The sequence below is a fragment of the Cyprinodon tularosa genome, unplaced genomic scaffold (assembly GCF_016077235.1).
Source record: "Cyprinodon tularosa strain WSP-4 unplaced genomic scaffold, ASM1607723v1 ctg737, whole genome shotgun sequence".
NCBI lineage: Eukaryota > Metazoa > Chordata > Actinopteri > Cyprinodontiformes > Cyprinodontidae > Cyprinodon > Cyprinodon tularosa.
This window is the reverse complement of record NW_024039493.1, coordinates 129,571-149,961: the sequence shown is the minus strand read 5'-3', so window position 1 is coordinate 149,961 and position 20,391 is coordinate 129,571. Positions and strand designations below refer to the sequence as shown.

At 44.8% G+C, this 20,391-nt stretch overlaps 1 protein-coding gene across 1 annotated transcript in view; it reads right to left on the bottom strand.

Moving 5' to 3' along the window:
• Positions 1-20,119, bottom strand: part of vwa8 (von Willebrand factor A domain containing 8) — a 114,606-nt gene extending 94,487 nt beyond the window's left edge. Inside the window, exons 1-12 of the mRNA XM_038269712.1 lie at positions 19,831-20,119; positions 16,120-16,197; positions 15,913-16,043; positions 14,096-14,206; positions 7,170-7,337; positions 6,734-6,898; positions 4,843-4,892; positions 4,659-4,767; positions 4,474-4,578; positions 4,270-4,398; positions 1,684-1,818; positions 1,521-1,598 (exon numbers count right to left, since the gene is read on the bottom strand). Of these exons, the coding sequence (XP_038125640.1) occupies positions 1,521-1,598; positions 1,684-1,818; positions 4,270-4,398; positions 4,474-4,578; positions 4,659-4,767; positions 4,843-4,892; positions 6,734-6,898; positions 7,170-7,337; positions 14,096-14,206; positions 15,913-16,043; positions 16,120-16,197; positions 19,831-19,963 (1,392 nt within the window). The 5' untranslated portion in view covers positions 19,964-20,119. The remainder of the gene's footprint in view (positions 1-1,520; positions 1,599-1,683; positions 1,819-4,269; positions 4,399-4,473; positions 4,579-4,658; positions 4,768-4,842; positions 4,893-6,733; positions 6,899-7,169; positions 7,338-14,095; positions 14,207-15,912; positions 16,044-16,119; positions 16,198-19,830) is intronic.
• Positions 20,120-20,391: the final 272 nt, after the last annotated feature.

Below are 20,391 nucleotides of genomic sequence, written 5' to 3'. Positions count from 1 at the left end.
TCCCACGGCAACATGTCGCAGCAGAGTTTGAAAGATAAGGCCGCTTTGCTTTGACAGGCAGTGATCTCTAAGCTGTAAACCATCTCCCAGGTCCCCCCCTTTGAAATGGGGTTCGTTTGGCTTCTTTGTTAGCCTGCAATGTCCCATACCTGTCTATGTCTCTGAAAGGGGGGTCATTAAAGGGAATAGTTGGCCTGGCTGTCCCTTTCAAGACCCATCGTTTCAATTTTCATTTGTCATTTGAGCTCTTTGTTAGCTTCAGCCAGGCCAACAATCCCCCTTACGAACCCCTTTCAGAGGCATAGACCTCTATCAGGTATTGCAGGCTAAAAAAACAACCCAAACGACCCCCATTCCTAAGGGGCGGACCCCTTCCTACGGTTCACCTTGCATGTTTTCTAAGTCATGCAAGGCTTTGTTTGTGGTCCACTCTATAATGCTACGTTCAGATCGCAACGAGCAGAAGCAGCTATTTTACATGCAAAGTCAACGGTTGACCCGCATCAAAGCGCAGCTAAAGGTCCTGCAGCGCGTATGACCAGCTGAAGCAGGGACGCGCTTCACCATCAGCAGCTGCTGGAGTTGGAAATGTAAACGTTAGCTGCAGGAGTCAGACGCAGCACTGCTGATGCAGAGCGCTATGATCACTCCTCTGAAACAGTTTATTAACGCCTAAATTAACTTCAAATGTAGAAACCTGCCGGCAGAATATGTTGGCTTTTATTATCCTGCTGCCTGCAGTTTGTAGCACAGACCTGAAAAACGCTAACATCTACTTCCAGCCGCCACCAACAGGAGGGGAAAACCCCCAAGAGGCGAGCGGGCCTGAGGCAGCTGCTGCTGGGGATTCCCAGTGACAGCGCTGCGCCGGTATGTGGGGGTCTGAGCGGCTCCCACAGAGAAATAATCTTTGAAGGCAGGATGGTAATCTGGATGAACTGACTGCACAGACCATGTTTTCAGGAGGACTTTCTCACTTCAACATAGATTCTAACTACTTTCTACCCGCTGATCACAGCTAATATAGCCGCCATTGTTCCAGGCAGAGAAAGGATAGGGTAGCTCCGCCCACAGCGCATTAGACCCACTTTACCACCTCGCAGCCAGAGCAGCAAAGATTCTTCAGCTGCTCATCAGAACTAAACTGGTACAAGCATCAGAAATGAAGCAGCACGCATGTTTCTGCTGCTGTTGCTGCTTTAGGTGTGAACGTAGCATAAAACCTGGAACTCAACCCTATTTCTGACATTTTGAATTGAAAAAGCTTCCTGGATGGAAGAGAAACGTCTTCAAACCTGGAAACAAAGTCCAGTAGATAGTTTTTTTTTTACTTTTTTGGATTGGCTTTGTTACCTTTCTCCATCTAAAAGTTCCAGGGAAATAATAAAACAGCTGCTTCCTCTCTTTGCATCATGGTACTAGCCTCGTCCCTGGAGAACCTCAGCTACCTTCTGGACGGCTCCCCGGATTAAACTCGCTGAAAAGCAACAGATTACCTAGAAAAGGGGACAATAATTTACCTGGTAGAGCATGACCTGCTCCATGCTGTAGCCCAACATCTCGGCGAACTCTCTGGCGATCACGGACTTCCCGCAGCCCTGAGGAGCATGACAGCAGTAGAAAGCTGAGGCCACGTTCGCTCTGGGCGATGCTGCGTGTGTGTGGATGCATGCAGTCCTCTACCTTAGCGCCGATCAGACACAGGTCCTTCACCATGTGCGACTGCATCATCTCGGCCAGCAGCTGCGAGTGGCTCGGGGTGTTGATGAAGGTCGGGCTGCTGTTGGGGGGGCGCAGCTCTTTGTCGCCTGCTGGAACCTGAAAATCAACAACCACGAGAAGTCAGCTGCTGATCTGCATTCCTGACCAGAGGGTTGGAAGCTACGCTAGCGGCCGTCAGTTTTATTTATTTAGTTCACAGGAAGTAGGTTTCCAGACGTGAAGCTAAGAGTCCATAACCTGACTCCGCATATCCATCTGGAAACCTTCCGTTGAAGTAATTTTTGGAAGGGGCGAAAATACTGGTTAGCTGATTGGCCTATGTTGGTGATAGACGGGCCAAATAAACCAATCAGATCAACGAAGCATATGACGTACTAACAGAGCGACGACGAAGAGGAGCCAATTGATAGATCAAACTCTTGCCGAAACCAGTCGGGAGAAGAGCAAAAACATCTTTCCCTCTGAGAAAAGCCTCCAGAGCAGTGTTTTGCTCTTCTTTCAGTGAAGAAATACTCTGTAATTCCCATAAAACTTGCTCGATAGCCACGCTAACGCTAGTTTCATCGGCTGAAGCCGCCATGTTCTTTAGACTGAACTGTCGCGCTTCTCGTTGCGTCACACCTCAACCTGCCTCAAAGCCAACGCTGATTGGACGTTCGTTTGGTGAATGGCTCCAAATTTTCTTTAACAGAGAGTAGCCAGACTGATCTGCGAGTGAAACCTCATGAGGCTAAAGAGTCCAGAGATGATCCTGAATCTTCTTCTGTTTGTACCGACACTCTGAACGTCACATTCTAGACTCGTACTGACGGACGGGGAAGCAATCCTCTCCTCTCAGGACTCAGATTTTGTTTTTTCTCCATCTGCTAATGGTAATCTAATCTGAAAGCTGAAGCCAAACTTCAACGCTCTGACCTTTGATGTTGTTCTCCATCGTGTTTTCCGGACTGACAGAGGAAGTATCTTCAGCAGGAAAGTTGGATGAAGATCTTCGTTAAAGGAAAAGTCCGCTCATATCCAGACTTCAAACTTCTAAAAGTTCTTTAATTATGAAATTATTCCATCCTGTTCAATTAATGATCAGCAGAGATGGGAAGTAACGAAGTACAAATACTTCATTACTGTTCTCAAGTAGATTTTTCTGATATTTTTACTTTACTACTTATTTTTATGGCGACTTTTTACTTCTACTCCTTACATTTTTACACAAATATCTGTACTTTCTACTCCTTACATTTCAAAAAAATTGGCTCGTTACTTTAGTTTTGAATAATTTCAACGGAGTTACCAAATTCCAAATTCAATCTAATTGGATGGGAATCTACGTTGCATTTGACGCACCACTACAAGATGAATGGACCGATTCGGCGGTATTCATTGGCGGCAAATCATTGCAGCTTGGTGGCGGTGGCGTTAGCATAGTAGCATGGACGACGAGATGATTGAAAATGAACACAACGGAGATCTAGTCCTATTGGCAGACATCCATTTAAAATGTAGGCAACGGCATGAAAAAAGTGGTTTCTACTTTTACTTTTATACTTTAAGTAAATTTACAAGCCTGTACTTTGTTACTTTTACTTGAGTAAAGAAGTTTAATCAGTACTTCCACTTTTACCAGAGTATTTTTTAACACAAGTATCTGTACTTTTACTCAAGTACGGAAAGTGAGTACTTTTGCCATCTCTGATGATCAGTGTTTTTAATAAGTGTAATTTTCATTGCCTGCCATTGCAATATGGGTATCAAAATGTCCGGCCCGGTCTTCGCTTGGGTGTTATTACTTTTATAAGTGATTGGAGTTACCATGGTGACGTAATTCGCCAAAAACCTTGCACAAAAATCCCATAGGAATGAATGGGGAGAGGGGAGAAAGAAGACATAAAAATCCCATATTTTTGACCCTTTGCTGTGTGGTCATACATTCACCTAGAAACACCGTTTGAAGCTCAGTTTGTAGATAAATTCTTCATCTTTCAAAAACTGAAGACGGTATGTTAATAACTGCTACAGTTTTTAAAAAATCAGCCTTAAAGCACCACAAAATCTAACCAAAATCCAGCAACTCAGAGTAGGTGGTTTATCAGAATGTGAGGCAGCCATTTTTTTAAAAGGATCAAAAGTTTTGAAGTAGCAGTCTAGGCCGCATATTTATCTCTACAGTCACTATTTTTGGTCAGTTTGTAGACTAAAGTCTCTGCTTCCACACAATGTCTTTGGAATTACCGTAGGATTTATTGTTTTCCTCAAAACCCCTCCGACCGAAAGTTCATGAAATTCTGACAGTTTTTCCATTGATTTTCGAAAAGAGGGAAGAAAAACGAATGTGAATACGCGTTTTTACACCTTCATAAATATTGTTATTAATGACATACATGTACCAATCGATGGCTGACGCTCACAGTACAACAATCTTTTGAATACCTTCCACGGTTTTCGCTCAGCAGGGCTTTTTCGGCATCTGAAATCTCATAGTTGCCATGTTGGCATCACCTGATTCCCTGCTAAAGTAAAGGTTCCTGCTGATAAAAGTGGTCCTGTACCTACCTGAAAGGTGACTTCTTCACCGGCGCTCTGCACGGTGACGTCGGCCTGGCCTTCGCTTTCCCTGGACGTGGAAACGCTCAGAACGCTGCTGGGCGCTGCCTGACGGCGGCCGTCTGACAGCTCAAAGCGCTGCATGGACAGTAAACGATGCGTGTTTAGGACTCATTCGCCTGGGAAATGAAACGCAGCCCTTTAAATCCTTACACTCAGCACGCTCTCCACAGCCGTGTGTCCATCTTTTCCCAGGATGCTCTTGTAGGGATAAAGTCTCTGGACAAGCTGCTGAGAGGACAGCATGGGGAACGTGTTCTGCAGCAGAAGGAAATAATACTAAACATTAGGAATATTTTTATATGAAAACAGAGCGAGGAATGAACTCCCAGTCTGACCAGAACATGGAGCGCAGCAGGCAGGTTATCCACTGGGAAATCAGGAAGGCCCAGACCGGAAGATTCCTGGGAGCACAGGGTCGTAGCGAGGGACAGGAGCTGGGAAACCCTGAGGAGCAGAGCACAGCTCCTAATGAGAGGCTGAAGTTGAGCCCACAGAGGGTCACCGCTGCTCCAAGGTTACCTTTCAGCAGCAACGTTTGGCCCCGCTGAGTACAGCAGCTCCAGCTGGTCCTGCAGATAGAAACACCACAACCTTTGACCTCCATGAAGACCGAGATCGGCCATAACAAGCTCCGCCTCCATCCCACATGCTAGCAGGAGGAGGCAGTTTAACATCACTGTGACTGATAGGTGACCTAAACCCCAGCAGCTCCAACTGGTTCAAACTGGTTTAAGGAGGGGGGGTGAGGAAGGACGGAGGGAGGAAGGAAGGAGGGAGGGAGGAAGGAGGAAGTAAGGAGGAAGGAAGGAAGAGGGGAGGAAGGAGGAAGGAAGGAGGGAGGAAGGAAGGAAGGAAGGAGGGAGTAAGGAGGAAGGAAGGAGGGAGAGAGGGAGGGAGGAGGGAGGAGAAAGGAAGGAAGGAGGGAGTAAGGAGGAAGGAAGGAGTCAGGGGGGAGGAAGGAAGGAGGGAGGGAGAGGGAGAAAGGAGGGAGGGAGGAGAAAGGAAGGAAGAAGGGAGTAAGGAGGAAGGAGGGAGGGAGGAAGGAAGGAGGGAGGAAGGAGAAAGGAAGGAGTCAGCGGGGAGGAAGGAAGGAGGGAGGGAGGAAGGAGGAAGTAAGGAGGAAGGAAGGAAGAAGGGAGGAAGGAGGAAGGAAGGAGGGAGGAAGGAAGGAAGGAAGGAAGGAGGGAGAGAGGGAGGGAGGAGGGAGGAGAAAGGAAGGAAGGAGGGAGTAAGGAGGGAGTAAGGAGGAAGGAAGGAGTCAGGGGGGAGGAAGGAAGGAGGGAGGGAGTAAGGAGGAAGGAAGGAGTCAGGGGGGAGGAAGGAAGGAGGGAGGGAGAGGGAGAAAGGAGGGAGGGAGGAGAAAGGAATGAAGAAGGGAGTAAGGAGGGGGGAAGGAGGGAGTGAGGAAGGAAGGAGGGAGTAAGGAGAAAGGAAGGAGGGAGGACAAAGGAAGGAGGGAGGGAGAGAGGGAGGAAGGAGGAAGGAGGGTGGAGAAAGGAAGGAAAGAGGGAGTAAGGAGGAAGGAAGGAAGGAGGGAGTAAGGAGGAAGGAAGGAGGGAGGAAGGAAGGCGGGTGTAAGGAGGAAGGAAGGAAGGAAGGAAGGAGGGAGTAAGGAGGAAGGAAGGAGGGAGGGAGGAGGGAGGAAGGAGGGAGTAAGGAGGAAGGAAGGAAGGCGGGTGTAAGGAGGAAGGAAGGAGGGAGGAAGTAAGGAAGGAAGGAAGGAAGGAAGGAAGGAAGGAAGGAAGGAAGGAAGGAAGGAAGGAAGGAAGGCGGGTGTAAGGAGGAAGGAAGGAGGGAGGGAGGGAGGGAGGCGGGTGTAAGGAGGAAGGAAAGAAGGAGGGAGCAAGGAGGAAGGAAGGAGGGAGGGAGGAGGGAGGAAGGAGGGAGTAAGGAGGAAGGAAGGAAGGCGGGTGTAAGGAGGAAGGAAGGAGGGAGGAAGTAAGGAGGGAGTAAGGAGGGAGGGAGGGAGGAAGGAAGGGAGGAAGGAAGGAAGGAAGGAAGGAAGGAAGGAAGGAAGGAAGGAAGGAAGGAAGGAAGGAAGGAAGGCGGGTGTAAGGAGGAAGGAAGGAGGGAGGAAGTAAGGAGGGAGTAAGGAGGGAAGGAAGGAAGGAAGGAAGGAAGGAAGGAAGGAAGGAAGGAAGGAAGGAAGGAAGGAAGGAAGGAAGGAAGGAAGGAAGGAGGAAGAGAGGGGGAGGAAGGAGGGAGGAGAGAATCTATCATCCATTATTTCTTGAGTCCATCAATGTTTTCATATCGTTGCTAAAGGATTCCTCCATTTTTAACTGGCTGGTCTACCTGTGGTAGAAACCCTCCCTCCCTCCACACTACTCTGAACCACGGCGGTGGCAGCATGGTGCTGTGGGCCTGCTTCTCTTCAGAACCTCACTGGCGTGTGTGTTTCTGCTCTGACCTTGAAGGGCAGGTAATACACGTCTCTGGCCTGGAAGCGGGAGCGGAGAGGAGGATCCAGGGGGTTGCCCTTATATTTAGGAACCGGCAGACCCAGAGCGATGACCCGGAAGTCCTCGCTCACCCGGACGATCTTCCAGCTGTCCAGCTCCTCCTTGGTATGCTCCTGAAAGGGACGGACACAGAAAGGAGCGTTTTCTCCTCCTCTGTGGGACGTGATGTAACCAAAGACACCTCCAGACTACAGATTTTTATTAAAGGCAGTAAAATAAAAAGCCAGAGCTCCGTGGGAGAAGCGTGAAAGTTCACAGTTTAAGTGTGAAACAAGAATCTATAAAAAGCAGCCTGGCAGTGCTGCAGTTAACGGAGGGAACCGCCACCCTTCTTTCCACATTCAGAGGGCTCTGATTGGTGTCTGAGGTGCGTGCTGTTCTGACCCGCAGCAGCTTGTCGTAGCGCTCCGCTGACATCAGGAAGCGGCCGTCCTCCAGCTGCATCTCTCTGTTCTCCAGCAGGTTGTTGAGGACGGGGAGGACGTTTCTCTCCGCTTTCTCCAGCCCCTCCAGAACCAGAACCCGGCCTTGTGTTGCTGCTCTGACGGCACACTGGAGAAAAATCACAGACCCTTTCAGAGCTCTGGGTTCAAAGGTCCTCTCATCATCTGCCATTTCAGTGACAAAGACATATTAGCTTAAAGGATCTTAAAAGGATTTATCTTATTTCATATATTGATTTCTGCTATTTACTCATTATAAAAGATCTGTTTCCCCTGCAAGGCCACAAAATGCCTGGATGAGGGTGTTTATAGACAAGACAGATTATTTCTCAAGGTTTATTCATAACATGTTTCTGTTTAACCAGAGTGGCTGTTATTTGATTAGACCTTTCATCATTCTGCTTCATTCTATCTGTATAATTATGCTGCTATAGGCTTAGACTGCTGGAGGACATAGGGACCCCTTTTTCATCATTCTGCTTCATTCTATCTCTATTCTCCCACTCTGCAGAATCTGTTAGTTCAATCTCTAACGTTCTGCTCTCTCTGCTTTTTCTCATAGTAGCTTCATCTGGTCTGTTCCTGTTTGGCTGTGACTCCATCCTGGAGAGAAATATCAGCTGTGCTGCTGCCATCAACACCTTTGTTTCTAGATGTTGGAGCTTGGCCTGTTTTCCAGTGTGGTCCTGTTTCTCTGACTGTGACTAACTGGATGTGCTCTCTTCATCCTCTGACATGGGAGCTGGCTCGGAGCTCGTCTGCCTGGCTGTGTGTTTCCTAGACGGGGCCGCCTGTGGAGCTGGTTGACAGTTGCCTTTTGTATCTATGCTTCTTTTTCTATGTCTGCTTCTGTCTCCTTGAACCCCAGTGGGCCTCAGCAGATGGCCGCTCACACTGAGCCTGGTTCTGCTGGAGGTTTCTTCCTGTTCAAAGGGAGTTTTTCCTCTCCATTTTCCATTCTTGTAAGTAAGGCAGAGCGAACGCTGCCCAGATCAGAACAGGGCTGATTACCGTAATAAGGGTCGTATGATGAACCGTTCTCTCTTTGCAAAGAAAAAATAAAGTGCAGACTGAGTGAAATCCATCAATCTCCGTTTATTTAACTGTATAAATAGTTAAATACTTTTTTCCCCACAACACTAAGAAAAAAGCTTTTTCTTCCTTTTCTTTACATGATCAAAATGACTCGTTGATATGAAAGTTACAGGGTTTGATTTAAAGGTGTTCCGCACCGACTGTAAAACGCTCCTTTCACATAGAAAACATCTGTTAAAGAAGTAATAACAACCTTATAGTACTTTTATCAACATTACTTCAGTTAGTTAATGACGGCCTTCAGGTGACGCCTTCCATGCCCGGGATGCGCTATCCACCATGTTAGGCAGAGTTCTGTCAGATGAGCATACCTATAGTCTAAACCCATTTATCCCTTTAGTTATGTACCAATGGTGCACTTAAGTACCTCAATGGGTGTGTATCCCTCTGGTCATGTACAAAAAGACAAATTTAATTACTTAGTTTTTAGTGTTTTTTGAAGCGTATGAAATTATTCTTTTTGTACATGACTAAAGGGATACACGCCCATTGAGGTAGTTTTAAGTCTATTTTTCGTACAAAATTAAAGGGATAAACGCAAATCTGAGGTCTTGCTCATGGGAATTGACTATAGTTCTGCTGATCTGACGGCGTATGCTGGTCTGACAGAACGCCGGCGGATGTTTTTCTCTTGCTTGACCAAAGATCAAGTTGCAACAGCAACTTGAAGATGGATTTAGTAAAATTGTGACTGCATTTCAATGACCCCAACCCTCTGAACCGCAGCACTGATCAGGTACCACTACACTTCATACGAGCACTATGGGTTATTTCTATAGTTATTACTATGATGAAAACATCCACTAGGTTACTTTAGCAGCACAGCCAGATGGTTTCTTCCTTGATATCAGGTTATCCGGTTCAGTTCCATTATTATGTCTGAGCCCGAGAACGCCGTACTATTTCTGAGGGTTTCAAACAGCTGCCTCTGCTCCAGACTGGTCCAAAACCAGTCAAAACACAGCCGTCCCTTTAAGGAAACTCTATTTTCTACCCCAAATCAGACTTTTTTAGGTGACTCTGTTAAATCTGCACTTTTTAACACGGTTCAAAGACACATCTGACGTCAACAGACAGGAAACCTTAGCCGTCTGGGCGGACCGCAGAGCAGGCGGCCGTGTAATTAGCTTAGCATGGAAATGTGTGGCAGGTTGTGTGGGAAGAAGCAGAGCTATAAAACGGTGGTTGGGACCAGATGCTCTATATTTAACTCCTGGTCCGTTTTGGGCAGTCACTAATGCTGTAATTAGATAATTGATAGAAGTGTGTGTGATCCAGGATGCAGAGACACAGAAAGCCACAGCGGGCCGTCTGTTCTGTCACAAATGAATCCTAGAAGAATCAGAAACTCTCTGCAGCTGATGGGATCTAGTTCACTGAAGATCCAACCCTGAAGGATCTGCTGCTCTGCAGGTAGAAACATCTCCAGGTCCCAGTGAGAGGGGAACTATTGAGGGCATCTGAGAGGTTAAAGCAGGCCATATGTGGGGGGGGGGGGGGGGGGGAAGGAAGAAAAATAAGGATGCAGTAAAGGAAGGAAGGAAGGAAAATAAGGATGCAGTAAAGGAAGAAAGGAAGGAAGGAAGAACAAGGATGCAATAAAGGAAGGAAGGAAGGAAAACAAAGATGCATTAAAGGAAGAAAGGAAGGAAGGCAGGAAGGAAGGAAGGAAGAAAGGAAGGAAAACAAGGATGCAGTAAAGGAAAGAAGGAAGGAAGGAATGAATGAAGAAAGGAAGGAAGGAAGGAAGGAAAAACAAGGATGCAATAAAGGAAGGAAGGAAGGAAAACAAGGATGTATTAAAGGAAGGAAGGAAGGAAGGAAGGAAGGAAGGAAGGAAGGAAGGAAGGAAGGAAGGAAGGAAGGAAGGAAGGAAGACAAGGATGCAGTAAAGGAAGGAAGGAAGGAATGAAGAAAGGAAGGAAGGAAGGAAGGAAAACAAGGATGCAGTAAAGGAAGGAAGGAAGGAAGGAAGGAAAACAAGGATGCAGTAAAGGAAGGAAGGAAGGAAGGAAGGACGGAAGCAAGGAAGGAAGGAAGGAAGGAAAACAAGGATGCAGTAAAGGAAGAAAGGAAGGAAGGAAAAACAAGGATGCAATAAAGGAAGGAAGGAAGGAAAACAAAGATGCATTAAAGGAAGAAAGGAAGGAAGGCAGGAAGGAAGGAAGGAAGAAAGGAAGGAAAACAAGGATGCAGTAAAGGAAAGAAGGAAGGAAGGAATGAATGAAGAAAGGAAGGAAGGAAGGAAGGAAGGAAGGAAGGAAGGAAGGAAGGAAGGAAGGAAGGAAGAAAGGAAGGAAAACAAGGATGCAGTAAAGGAAAGAAGGAAGGAAGGAATGAATGAAGAAAGGAAGGAAGGAAGGAAGAAAGGAAGGAAAACAAGGATGCAGTAAAGGAAAGAAGGAAGGAAGGAATGAATGAAGAAAGGAAGGAAGGAAGGAAGAAAGGAAGGAAGGAAGGAAGGAAAAACAAGGATGCAATAAAGGAAGGAAGGAAGGAAAACAAGGATGTATTAAAGGAAGGAAGGAAGGAAGGAAGGAAGGAAGGAAGGAAGGAAGGAAGGAAGGAAGGAAGGAAGGAAGGAAGGAAGGAAGGAAGGAAGGAAGGAAGGAAGGAAGACAAGGATGCAGTAAAGGAAGGAAGGAAGGAATGAAGAAAGGAAGGAAGGAAGGAAGGAAGGAAAACAAGGATGCAGTAAAGGAAGGAAGGAAGGAAGGAAAACAAGGATGCAGTAAAGGAAGGAAGGAAGGAAGGAAGGACGGAAGCAAGGAAGGAAGGAAGGAAGGAAAACAAGGATGCAGTAAAGGAAGGAAGGAAGGGTGGAAGGAAGGAAGGAAGGAAGTCCATTAACCATCCAAATGATTGTAGCATGAAGCCAACAGATCTCCAGACCACGCCCTTCATCCCTTCATCCCTTCATCTCTTCATCTCCATCTCGTACGAAGGATTTAGGAACCAATTTTTTTCGTACGATTTGCGTCTAACATGAGAATCAGTATTCTGATTTCTAGCAGCTGGAGATGCCCCTCCCCCTTCTGCATCTCTCTAAGACTTGGCTTTGCTGGGTTCCAAAGAGAACTTTCCAGAAATGATCCCGCTTTAAGTTTGGCTCTGCTGGAGGTGGAAGCTTCATCTGCAGAAAGAGTTGGAGATGAGCTGTCTAAATAAGAACTTCAAATGTCAAAACTCTAAACTTGAACTCTGTCATTTCCATCTGACCACGGCTTCCACACGAACGCCATGATGGCTGGAATGAAGAAAGGTTGAAAGGAGCTGAGGAGAGCGGAGGGACCGAGGATGGACCCAGGGAGCTTGGATGTAGGGCTGCAAAGCAGCACAGGACCCGGAGGAATACTTGGCTGTTCTAGTTAACACCTCCTACGGCACCAACTGATCCTCCAAAAGACGAGCTGTCCAATTCACACCCACACTCTGTCATCCAGCTCTGTAGAAACGCAGAGGCAGAATTTAAAACGTAAACCTCCTAAACGCACACCGGAGGAAACTAGCAGCACCCCCCCCACCTGCTACAATGGAAACCATAGTTTAATATCCATCCTGCACTGCAAAAAACACCTAGAAATAAGTCAACATTTCTTAAATTAAGTGTTTTTACCAATTATTTTAATAGAAAAATAAGATGATCTGCCAATAGAATGAGTATTTCTACTCTTAAATATAGATAGATCATTCCATTTGAGAATCATCTTATTTTCCTGCTTTAATTAAGGCTAAATACCCCTTTTTACTTATTTTTAGATCATTTTTCCAGTGTGTTGAGAACTTCTTACACCACGATGCTCAATCATCATCATCCTCATCATACGCTAATGAAACTAACAGGTCAGGTGTTTTTTCCTGGTTTATTAGAAAATCCTCGGCAGAGAACAACGCGGTTCTTTGGGTCGACAGAAAACAGCGTCTTTAGCTAAAAGCTTATATTTAGCTCATTTTTTGTGCATAAACTGCAAAAAAATAAAGTTTCCATCAAGAATATTCCAATTTAAAAAATGTTTTCACTCTTTTTTTTATATCTTAAAGTAAAACATAAATGTTAATTTTATCAACGAATTCAGAAAAACATCTTTTAGAACAACTGTGCGTGTGCTTGATTGGACAGGAGGGTAAAAAAACGGCTGTCGGACGGTAAAGCCATCTAAAAATGGGACAAAATTAACAATAAAACACAGTTAAAGCCTCAAACCAGCAGACTACAGTCAGAACTGGTTTAAAACCAGTTTGATTTTATGCTGTGGTCCATCCTGATTAGTGGGAAACGATGAGCCTTATCTGGATCGCTCCATTATTTTTAGTTACTGAATTCAAATTAGAGGAACAGAAGGTTCTAGGCAGAGCAGCCCTATGGATTACAGCCCGATTCCACGGTAACTGAACTCAGAAAGTTGACAGAGTACGGGGGGGGGGGTTGATGAGCAGAGAAGGGAACAGATGAGAACCTGCTGGGTGGCTGTTTGCTGAAGTCCAACTCTGGCCTGAATTGGACTCACAGCGTCGTTCTAAAGCCGCCGTATACAAGAACCAATCAGAACGCACAGCTTCATGAAGGCTGCACTCAGGTGTGGCCTCCTCAGGACTAACATGCCACCATCCTCTACTGGTTTTCATTAGTCAGCTGGCAGGATCCCAGTTCATTATGGAGGAACTCTGCTTCCTCTGCCTCCTCTTTAATCTCTAAACCAGGAACTAAAACGCTTGGATTGACTTTAAGGGAATAATCGTTAGTATCAGGGGTTTCTCTGGCAGCCATCTTAGATTTAGTCTTAGTCTTCAGGACGAAAACTTACTAGTTTTAGTCACATTTTAGTCGTTACGATTTGTCATAGTTTTAGCCGGTTTTAGTCGACTAAAACTTAAAAGGTTTTAGTCAGTTTTATGTTGCTAAAAAATTGAACCTTTATAGTTTGTAACACCAACCAGATTCTTTCCCAGACTGACAGCTCTATCCTAGATGCTACAGTAGCTGGGTATAGAACGCTGCCGTGCAGATCATCATTGCTGCTGGACAGAAAACTTTGATTTATAGAATTCAAATAAACTTTAATGAATTAATGCCCTACTTTATAAAAAAAAAGTGTGTCACAAAAGCTGTGAAAATAGCAGATCTAGTTCAGCACATCCTATTGGTTAATATAGCAGATAGAAGCTAACAGAATGTCCAATAAAGGAATGATTTTATCATCAAAGGTTTCCATCCCAAAGCAAACACTTCCTGATCTGCTGTGAATTCTGCATTAAACACAGATCTATAATTTGGCTTTATTTCTTCAATTTCCCCCTCGGTTCCTGCTGCTCAGGGGTCAGAGCAGCAAATCCATCTGGCGGGGTCAGGTTAGTGAGCGGTTCCCACAGAGAAATAATCTTTGAAGGCAGGATGGTAATCTGGATGAACTGACTGCACAGACCATGTTTTCAGGAGGACTTTCTCACTTCAACATAGATTCTAACTACTTTCTACCCGCTGATCACAGCTAATATAGCAAAGCTGCTCTCTGGCATCGAACACAGGAGCAGCAGTAATCCACTGATGCTCTGAATCAGCCAGTCTGTGTCAAAGTGATTAATTTATCTTTATTTTAAAAGTTTATTTTAATTTCCCCTAAAAATGAGAACATCATCGTTGTTCGATGCTGTAGCGCACATATTACATTGCAATCGCTCTAACCAGGGAGTACCAATATGGCGGCCGGTGGCTTCATTTCAATCAGCAATCCAGGGAATAAATAGAGATCAGTGGGAGGAGCCATGCTGCACCTGGTCGATGTAGAAGGCCGTTCCTGATCGGATCTCTCTCCTCTGCTTCAGGTCCGTCTCTGTGGTGTCCCTGGACAGCGCCACGTACTCCGCCTCGCGTTTGGTCAACTCCTGGTTCACAAGGATGAAGCAACAGAAAATAGTGATGAAGAAGAGGAGGAGGAGGAGGGGAATTATTTGATTATTACCAACATTTATTCAATTACATTAATAACTGTGAAATGCATTTTGACTCTCCGAAGATATCTTGAATTGTTATTTTTCCCTAGACATAAAATAAAAATATAAAACATCATTAAGGCAGTCAAAATTTAGTAAATAATGTTTGTCTATAGTATTTAAATTTGTGTATCTCTATAATGGGTCTGTATTATCAGTTGTCTTCTCAATTCAGAGGGCCCCATGCCTGTCTTTGCCCAGGGCCCCGAATTTCCTAAATCCGCCTCTGCTTCGATTCTGTCCTCCGTGTTTCCTCTGTTGAGCTGAGAATAACGTCGCCTGTCGTGGGAGCGACGTTATTCGACGTTATTGGGAAAAAAGTCAGAATTCTGAGATTAAAGTCAGATTTCTGACTTTTTTCTCATACTATACTGAAATAAAATTTAAAAAAATCAGTAAAATCGCCCTAAACTCAGTCCCGATCCCTAATGGCAGTCAGGGTGGTGTTGTCTAGCCTGTATAGGTCTGTGCGTCCCTCCATGGATATGCCTCCCCAGACCATCACTGACCCACCACCAAACCGGTCATGCTGAACGATGTTACAGGCAGCAGAACGTTCTCCACGGCTTCTCCAGACCCTTTCACGTCTGTCACATGTGCTCAGGGTGAACCTGCTCTCATCTGTGAAAAGCACAGGGCGCCAGTGGCCGACTTGCCAATTCCGATGTTCTGTGGCAAATGCCAATGGAGCTCCACGGTGAGGGGCAGTGAGCACAGGGCCCACTAGAGGACGTGGGGCCCTCAGGCCACCCTCGTGGAGTCTGTTTCTGATTGTTTGGTCTGAGACATTCACACCAGTGGCCTGCTGGAGGTCATTTTGTAGGGCTCTGGCAGTGCTCCTCCTGCTCCTCCTTGCACAAAGGAGCAGATAGCGGTCCTGCTGATGGGTTGTAGACCTTCTACAGCCTTGTCCAGCTCTCCTGGAGTAACTGCCTGTCTCCTGGAATCTCCTCCATGCTCTTGAGATTGTGCTGGGAGACACAGCAAACCTTCTGGCAATGGCACATATTGATGCGCCATCCTGGAGGAGTTGGACTGCCTGTGCAACCTCTGTAGGGTACAAGTAGCGCCTCATGCTAACAGTAGTGACAGCGACCCTAGCCAAATGCTAAACTGGTGAAAAAGAGTCAGAAAAGATGAGGAGAGGATAAAATGTCAGTGGCCTCCACCTGTAAAACCATTCCTGCTTTGATGGTCGTCTCGTTGTTGCTCCTCTAGTTCACCTGTTGTTCACTTTAGTTTAATTAACGTTTAATTTAATTAAAGTTTAATTAACTTGATGCTATACTCTGATTACAAAGTGTTACTTTAATTTTTTTGAGTAGTGTACATTCAGGCAAGTTGGCGTTTCTTGTTATTACATTGACATTCATTTTTACCATCAAAATATCAAAATTTTTTTAATATTACAAAGGTAATAAGGTGTTTTCCTGGATTCCCATAACACTATTGGCTTCGGATTTCCCCTGAGTACCCATCTTCTGTATTCTCAGGACCTTTCCAAAACGTCGATCATGAAGCTAAATAACAAGGTAGGTCCACCACTGATTATTTATTTGGAATATTTAGGACTAAGAGGCTTTCCTCATGGTACTCACCAGGTACTGCATGGCTATGGATCTTCTAAGGGGTCCTGGGGGTCCGATGAGGAACACATCTTGGCCCAAAAGGTCCTTCTGCATGATCCAGCGGAGGTGCTGAGCCACTGCTTGTGGCAGCGAGTCTGAAACTAGCGAGTCAAAACCAGGGTAATGAGAATCCTGACCACAGAGTCAACGCTGGTTCACTTTGTGGGCGGTACCTACGATATTTGAGGGGAACTAGTTCCGGGTTCCGAGGGGTTTTGAGTTTGTAGGAGATCTCTCCGATGGTCACACTGTCACCTGGAAGGAGGAGGAGGAGGAGAGGCTGAGTGCTGCTGCTCTAACAGGAAAAACTTTTGATGTCTATGGATCAACAAAAAAAGAAAACATCATTTTTACGGTGAATCCCAAAAATGTTCACATCTCTGCTGCTGCTTCTATTCAACCAAGAAGTTGTTTTCTGACAATAAATTAAACCTCAACAGTATAAAGGTAGGCAGAAGGACCGCTATCTGAAATCATGATCAATAGCAGCTTTTCACTGCAAAAAATCTAAATCTAGATAAGTCATTTTTTCTTAAAATAAGTGCATTTGTGAAAGTCCTGAAGTATGTGTGCTTCAATGGCGGTTGGAATTTCATAAGGAAGACATGAGATCATTTTTGGTACTTTATGTTTCATAGGTTCATTCTTCTAACAATCAGAAGAATGAACCTATAAATGCTAATGCTAATGCTACATTCACACCATGACTTGAGCAGCAAAGAAGCTTGTGCTGCTTTCCAAAACAAGTCAAAATCAATCCACTGGACTTTGTCTCCATGTTTGAAGACGTTTCTCTTCCATCCAGGAAGCTTTTTCAATTCCAAATGTCAGAAATAGCGTTTAGTTCCAGGTTTTATCCAGCAGCTGTTAGGATAATTATCATTGATGATGTGTGAGTTTATTACACCTTAATATTAGCTGCCTGTTGCGTGTCAGAACTGATGTTTTCCCCAGTAGTCTATCCGATTAGGCCAGTTCCTCTGTCTGGCTATAAGCAGTTATGATCTTCATTCTGATTGTGGCAAAGATTTGGGAATTGAATGAGAGCGGCGTCCTTCAGCTAAGATCAAAGTGGAATATTTTGATAAGGCTGGAGCCATGGATGTCTCCTCATCTGCAAACGTGTGTGATGTAACGATGTGATAATGTGGCATAGTTAGAGAAGTATAAAATGCTTCTCTAACTGTTAATCGGGGCCACTTGCCGAGAAGTGAGCCCGGTTGGTAAACAGCTGCCTTCTGTAACTCTGAGCAACTTCTCTGATTTGAATCTGATCAGAATCTGTCATCATGTCTCCTGGTTAGGAGACTTAACATAACTTCTGGTTACATAGAAGTTATGAAGTGTTATTTAGAGTAAGTTTGTCCCGAGTGATCTCTTTTCAGGAAAATAACTGGAGAGAGAAAGCTATAAGTTGCAGACACAGAGCCTTGGTTTAGAAAACATGCAAATAGAAACGGATGAACGGGCTTCTTTGTTAGCCTGCAATGCCCCATACCTGCCCCATACCTGTCTATGTCTCTATTTGCATATTTTCCAAGCAAAAACCAGGCTTTGTTTTTGGTCCACTCTATAAAACCTGGAACTCAACACTATTTCTGACATTTTGAATTGAGAAAAGCTTCCTGGATGGAAGAGAAACGTCTTCAGACTTGGAAACAAAGATCAGCGGATTGATTTTTTTACTTTTTGGAATGACTATGACCTGGATGACTGAGAATCCCCACCAGGTTCTGCTGCTCCATATTTGATGTTTGATCCACATTAAGGTCAAAGGTCCAGTAAAGTGTCTCCAGATGCTTCTGCTGCTCCTGTGTTCAATGCGGAGAGCAGCTTTGCTATATTAGCAGTGCTCAGCGGGTATGTCTCTGAAAGGGGGGTCGTTAGAGGGAATTGTTGGCCTGGCTGAATAGGCAAAGTCTTCTGTTCTCCTGTAAAGGGTTTGGGGCTGCGATGATAGCGGGAAGGAATCAACTCTATTGCTGCATTGAAGGTTTTTGAAAACTGAAATCTGAGTCCCCCCTCCCCCTGTTTAAAGTTGTTTTTTCTTTCTTAACAAACATGGCTTCCTTCACGCTCCTCTCAAACCACCTGTCTTCTTAGTGGAATTAAAAAATGACACAAAGAACAATGCCTCATAGTCAGGTATGGGGCATTGCAGGCTAACAAAGAAGCCAAGCGACCCCCATTCCACAGGGGGGGACCCGTTCATCCGTTTCTATTTGCATGTTTTCTAAACTAAAACCAGGCTTTGTTGGGCTGCTGGATAAAACCTGGAACTAAACGCTATTTCTGACATTTGGAATTGAAAAAGCTTCCTGGATGGAAGAGAAACGTCTTCAAACTTGGAAACAAAGTTCCTTGGATTGTTTTTTTTTAATCAACTTTTGTTGAATCTGGATTAACACCTTTCATGTCTCATAACCCACTGACACCAAAAGAATGTCAAATAATTATTTTAGACTGGAAAGATGGGGCAAATGGAACAGCTGCTGACGGAAAATCTGAAGGAAATCTTCTCACTGAGAAGTAAGCCATTTTCTACTAAGATCTTTGATTACACCTTTGACTTTGACTAGGCCATTCTAACACAGGAACAATCTAAAGCCTTCTTTTGTGGCTGTGGTTGAATGTTTGTTCAGCCCGCTCTTAAACTTCATTTGTTTTGTTGTTTGTTTTCCAGAACAAGCTCGTATTTTGCTTCTATGTCTGTTGCTAGCGAAGAAAAACATCCCCACAGCGTAATGCTGCCACAGTCATGTTTCCCAATGGAAATGGTTTATTTTGGTCACATCTTCCTCTGCATGTTTGAAGCTTGAAGGCAAACATGAAATATTTCTTTTGTCAGTAGCGGTTTTGCCCCCCAGCTGTGTTTCAGTGGGACTGTTGGTGTGCCAATCTTTTTTCTTTCTCTGCGAGCGGCTAAAAGCCGGGAAATTATTTTACAACCTATATCTGATCTAAACTTCTCCATTAGCCTCTCACTGAGCTGTTCTGCTGTCATGATTCATGCAGCTATTATTTCATCCAAATGAAAAATGGAGAACAGAGAAGCAGATCATGGCTTGTCTACAGTGAAAAGAAGGACTGGGTTATTTACTTTGGCCTTTTTGGAAACACAGGAAGGAGCAATCAGCTAAGTGAGCTTAGTGCTTGGAAAAAATCTTTCATTCCTTTAGAGACAGCATGAAAAGTCAGCTGAGTACAAAACATAGAGAGGAAAACAAGAAGAAAAGGGACACAACCTAGAACAGATAATGGATGTCTATTCTATTAACATTTCTCTATCTGGAGAATGGGGCTGTTTGATGTGTTGTCTTCTCTATTCAGAGGGCCCCCTGCCTGTCTTTGCCGAAGGCCCCAAATTTCCTATATCCGGCCCTGGTTATATAATGAGGTGCTGAGTGAAAGGTTTAAGGTAATAAGGTGAGCAGGTTTTGTAGAAATTGATGCACTAGTGCATTAAATGCAGCTGATAACACATATTTGATTAATTCTGTCTGCAGGAAGGTTGTAGCTGGTCTAATTTTCATAATTATTAAAATACTATAAATAATTGCACCACCTCTTTGCTGTTATTTGGATATTTTCAGAAATGATATGAGCGATGATGAGAAATCATGAGTGTGACAGTGGTATAAATCACATTAGAGATTAGATAAACATATTAAAAATAGTCTGGAAACCATTTTCAACTAAAGCTGTCAGAGCAGACATGTCTAAGAGTCAGTGACCTTTGACCCAGAAACCAGTCCAGCTGCGGCTTTTTCTCCTTTCAGTCAGAAACACTGGGCTTTCCTCCATCAGCTGTGGATGGTGACAGAAATAAAACCTTCCTGGTTCTGGCTTTGCTCCGGCAGAGGAAGGAGAGTCCAGCCTGTAACCCACCTGAACAGGTGTTCACTAGTTTGACCTCATGGGATCTGCAGAGCCAGCCGTCCCGACCCAGAACCGAACCCAGAATGTTCCGGACCCTTCTAGAGGCCACAGCCGAGGAGCCTCGTAGCAGCTGGTAGTGCATCTTGCGGCCGCTTTCAGTGTCGTTTATGTGGAACTAAAAAAGCCCCGGGTTTGGGTCAGAGCGGGAGCTACAGCGGCCTTAGTCCAATTTCATAACATCTGTCAGCTATAACTGCCGGAGCCGGAGGAAAATAACGGAGGGACACCGGTGTCCGAGGCGGAAGTAATCCGGTGGGATCCCTTCATCTAAAGAAAGGTTCCGCTATTTTATAAAGTCCCCGCCGGTCAGCGCAGGGCGCGCTTCCCCTGCTTTCACCACAGTTTAAACACTGTCAATACACAGTTAATCATTGTGAAAAAAAGCGTTAATACACAGTTACTTATCGTGAAAAGCAGTGATAATACGCAGTTACTTATCGTGAAAAGCAGTGCTAAAACACAGTTACTTATCGTGAAAAGCAGTGTTAAAACCTATTAATTATCGTGAAA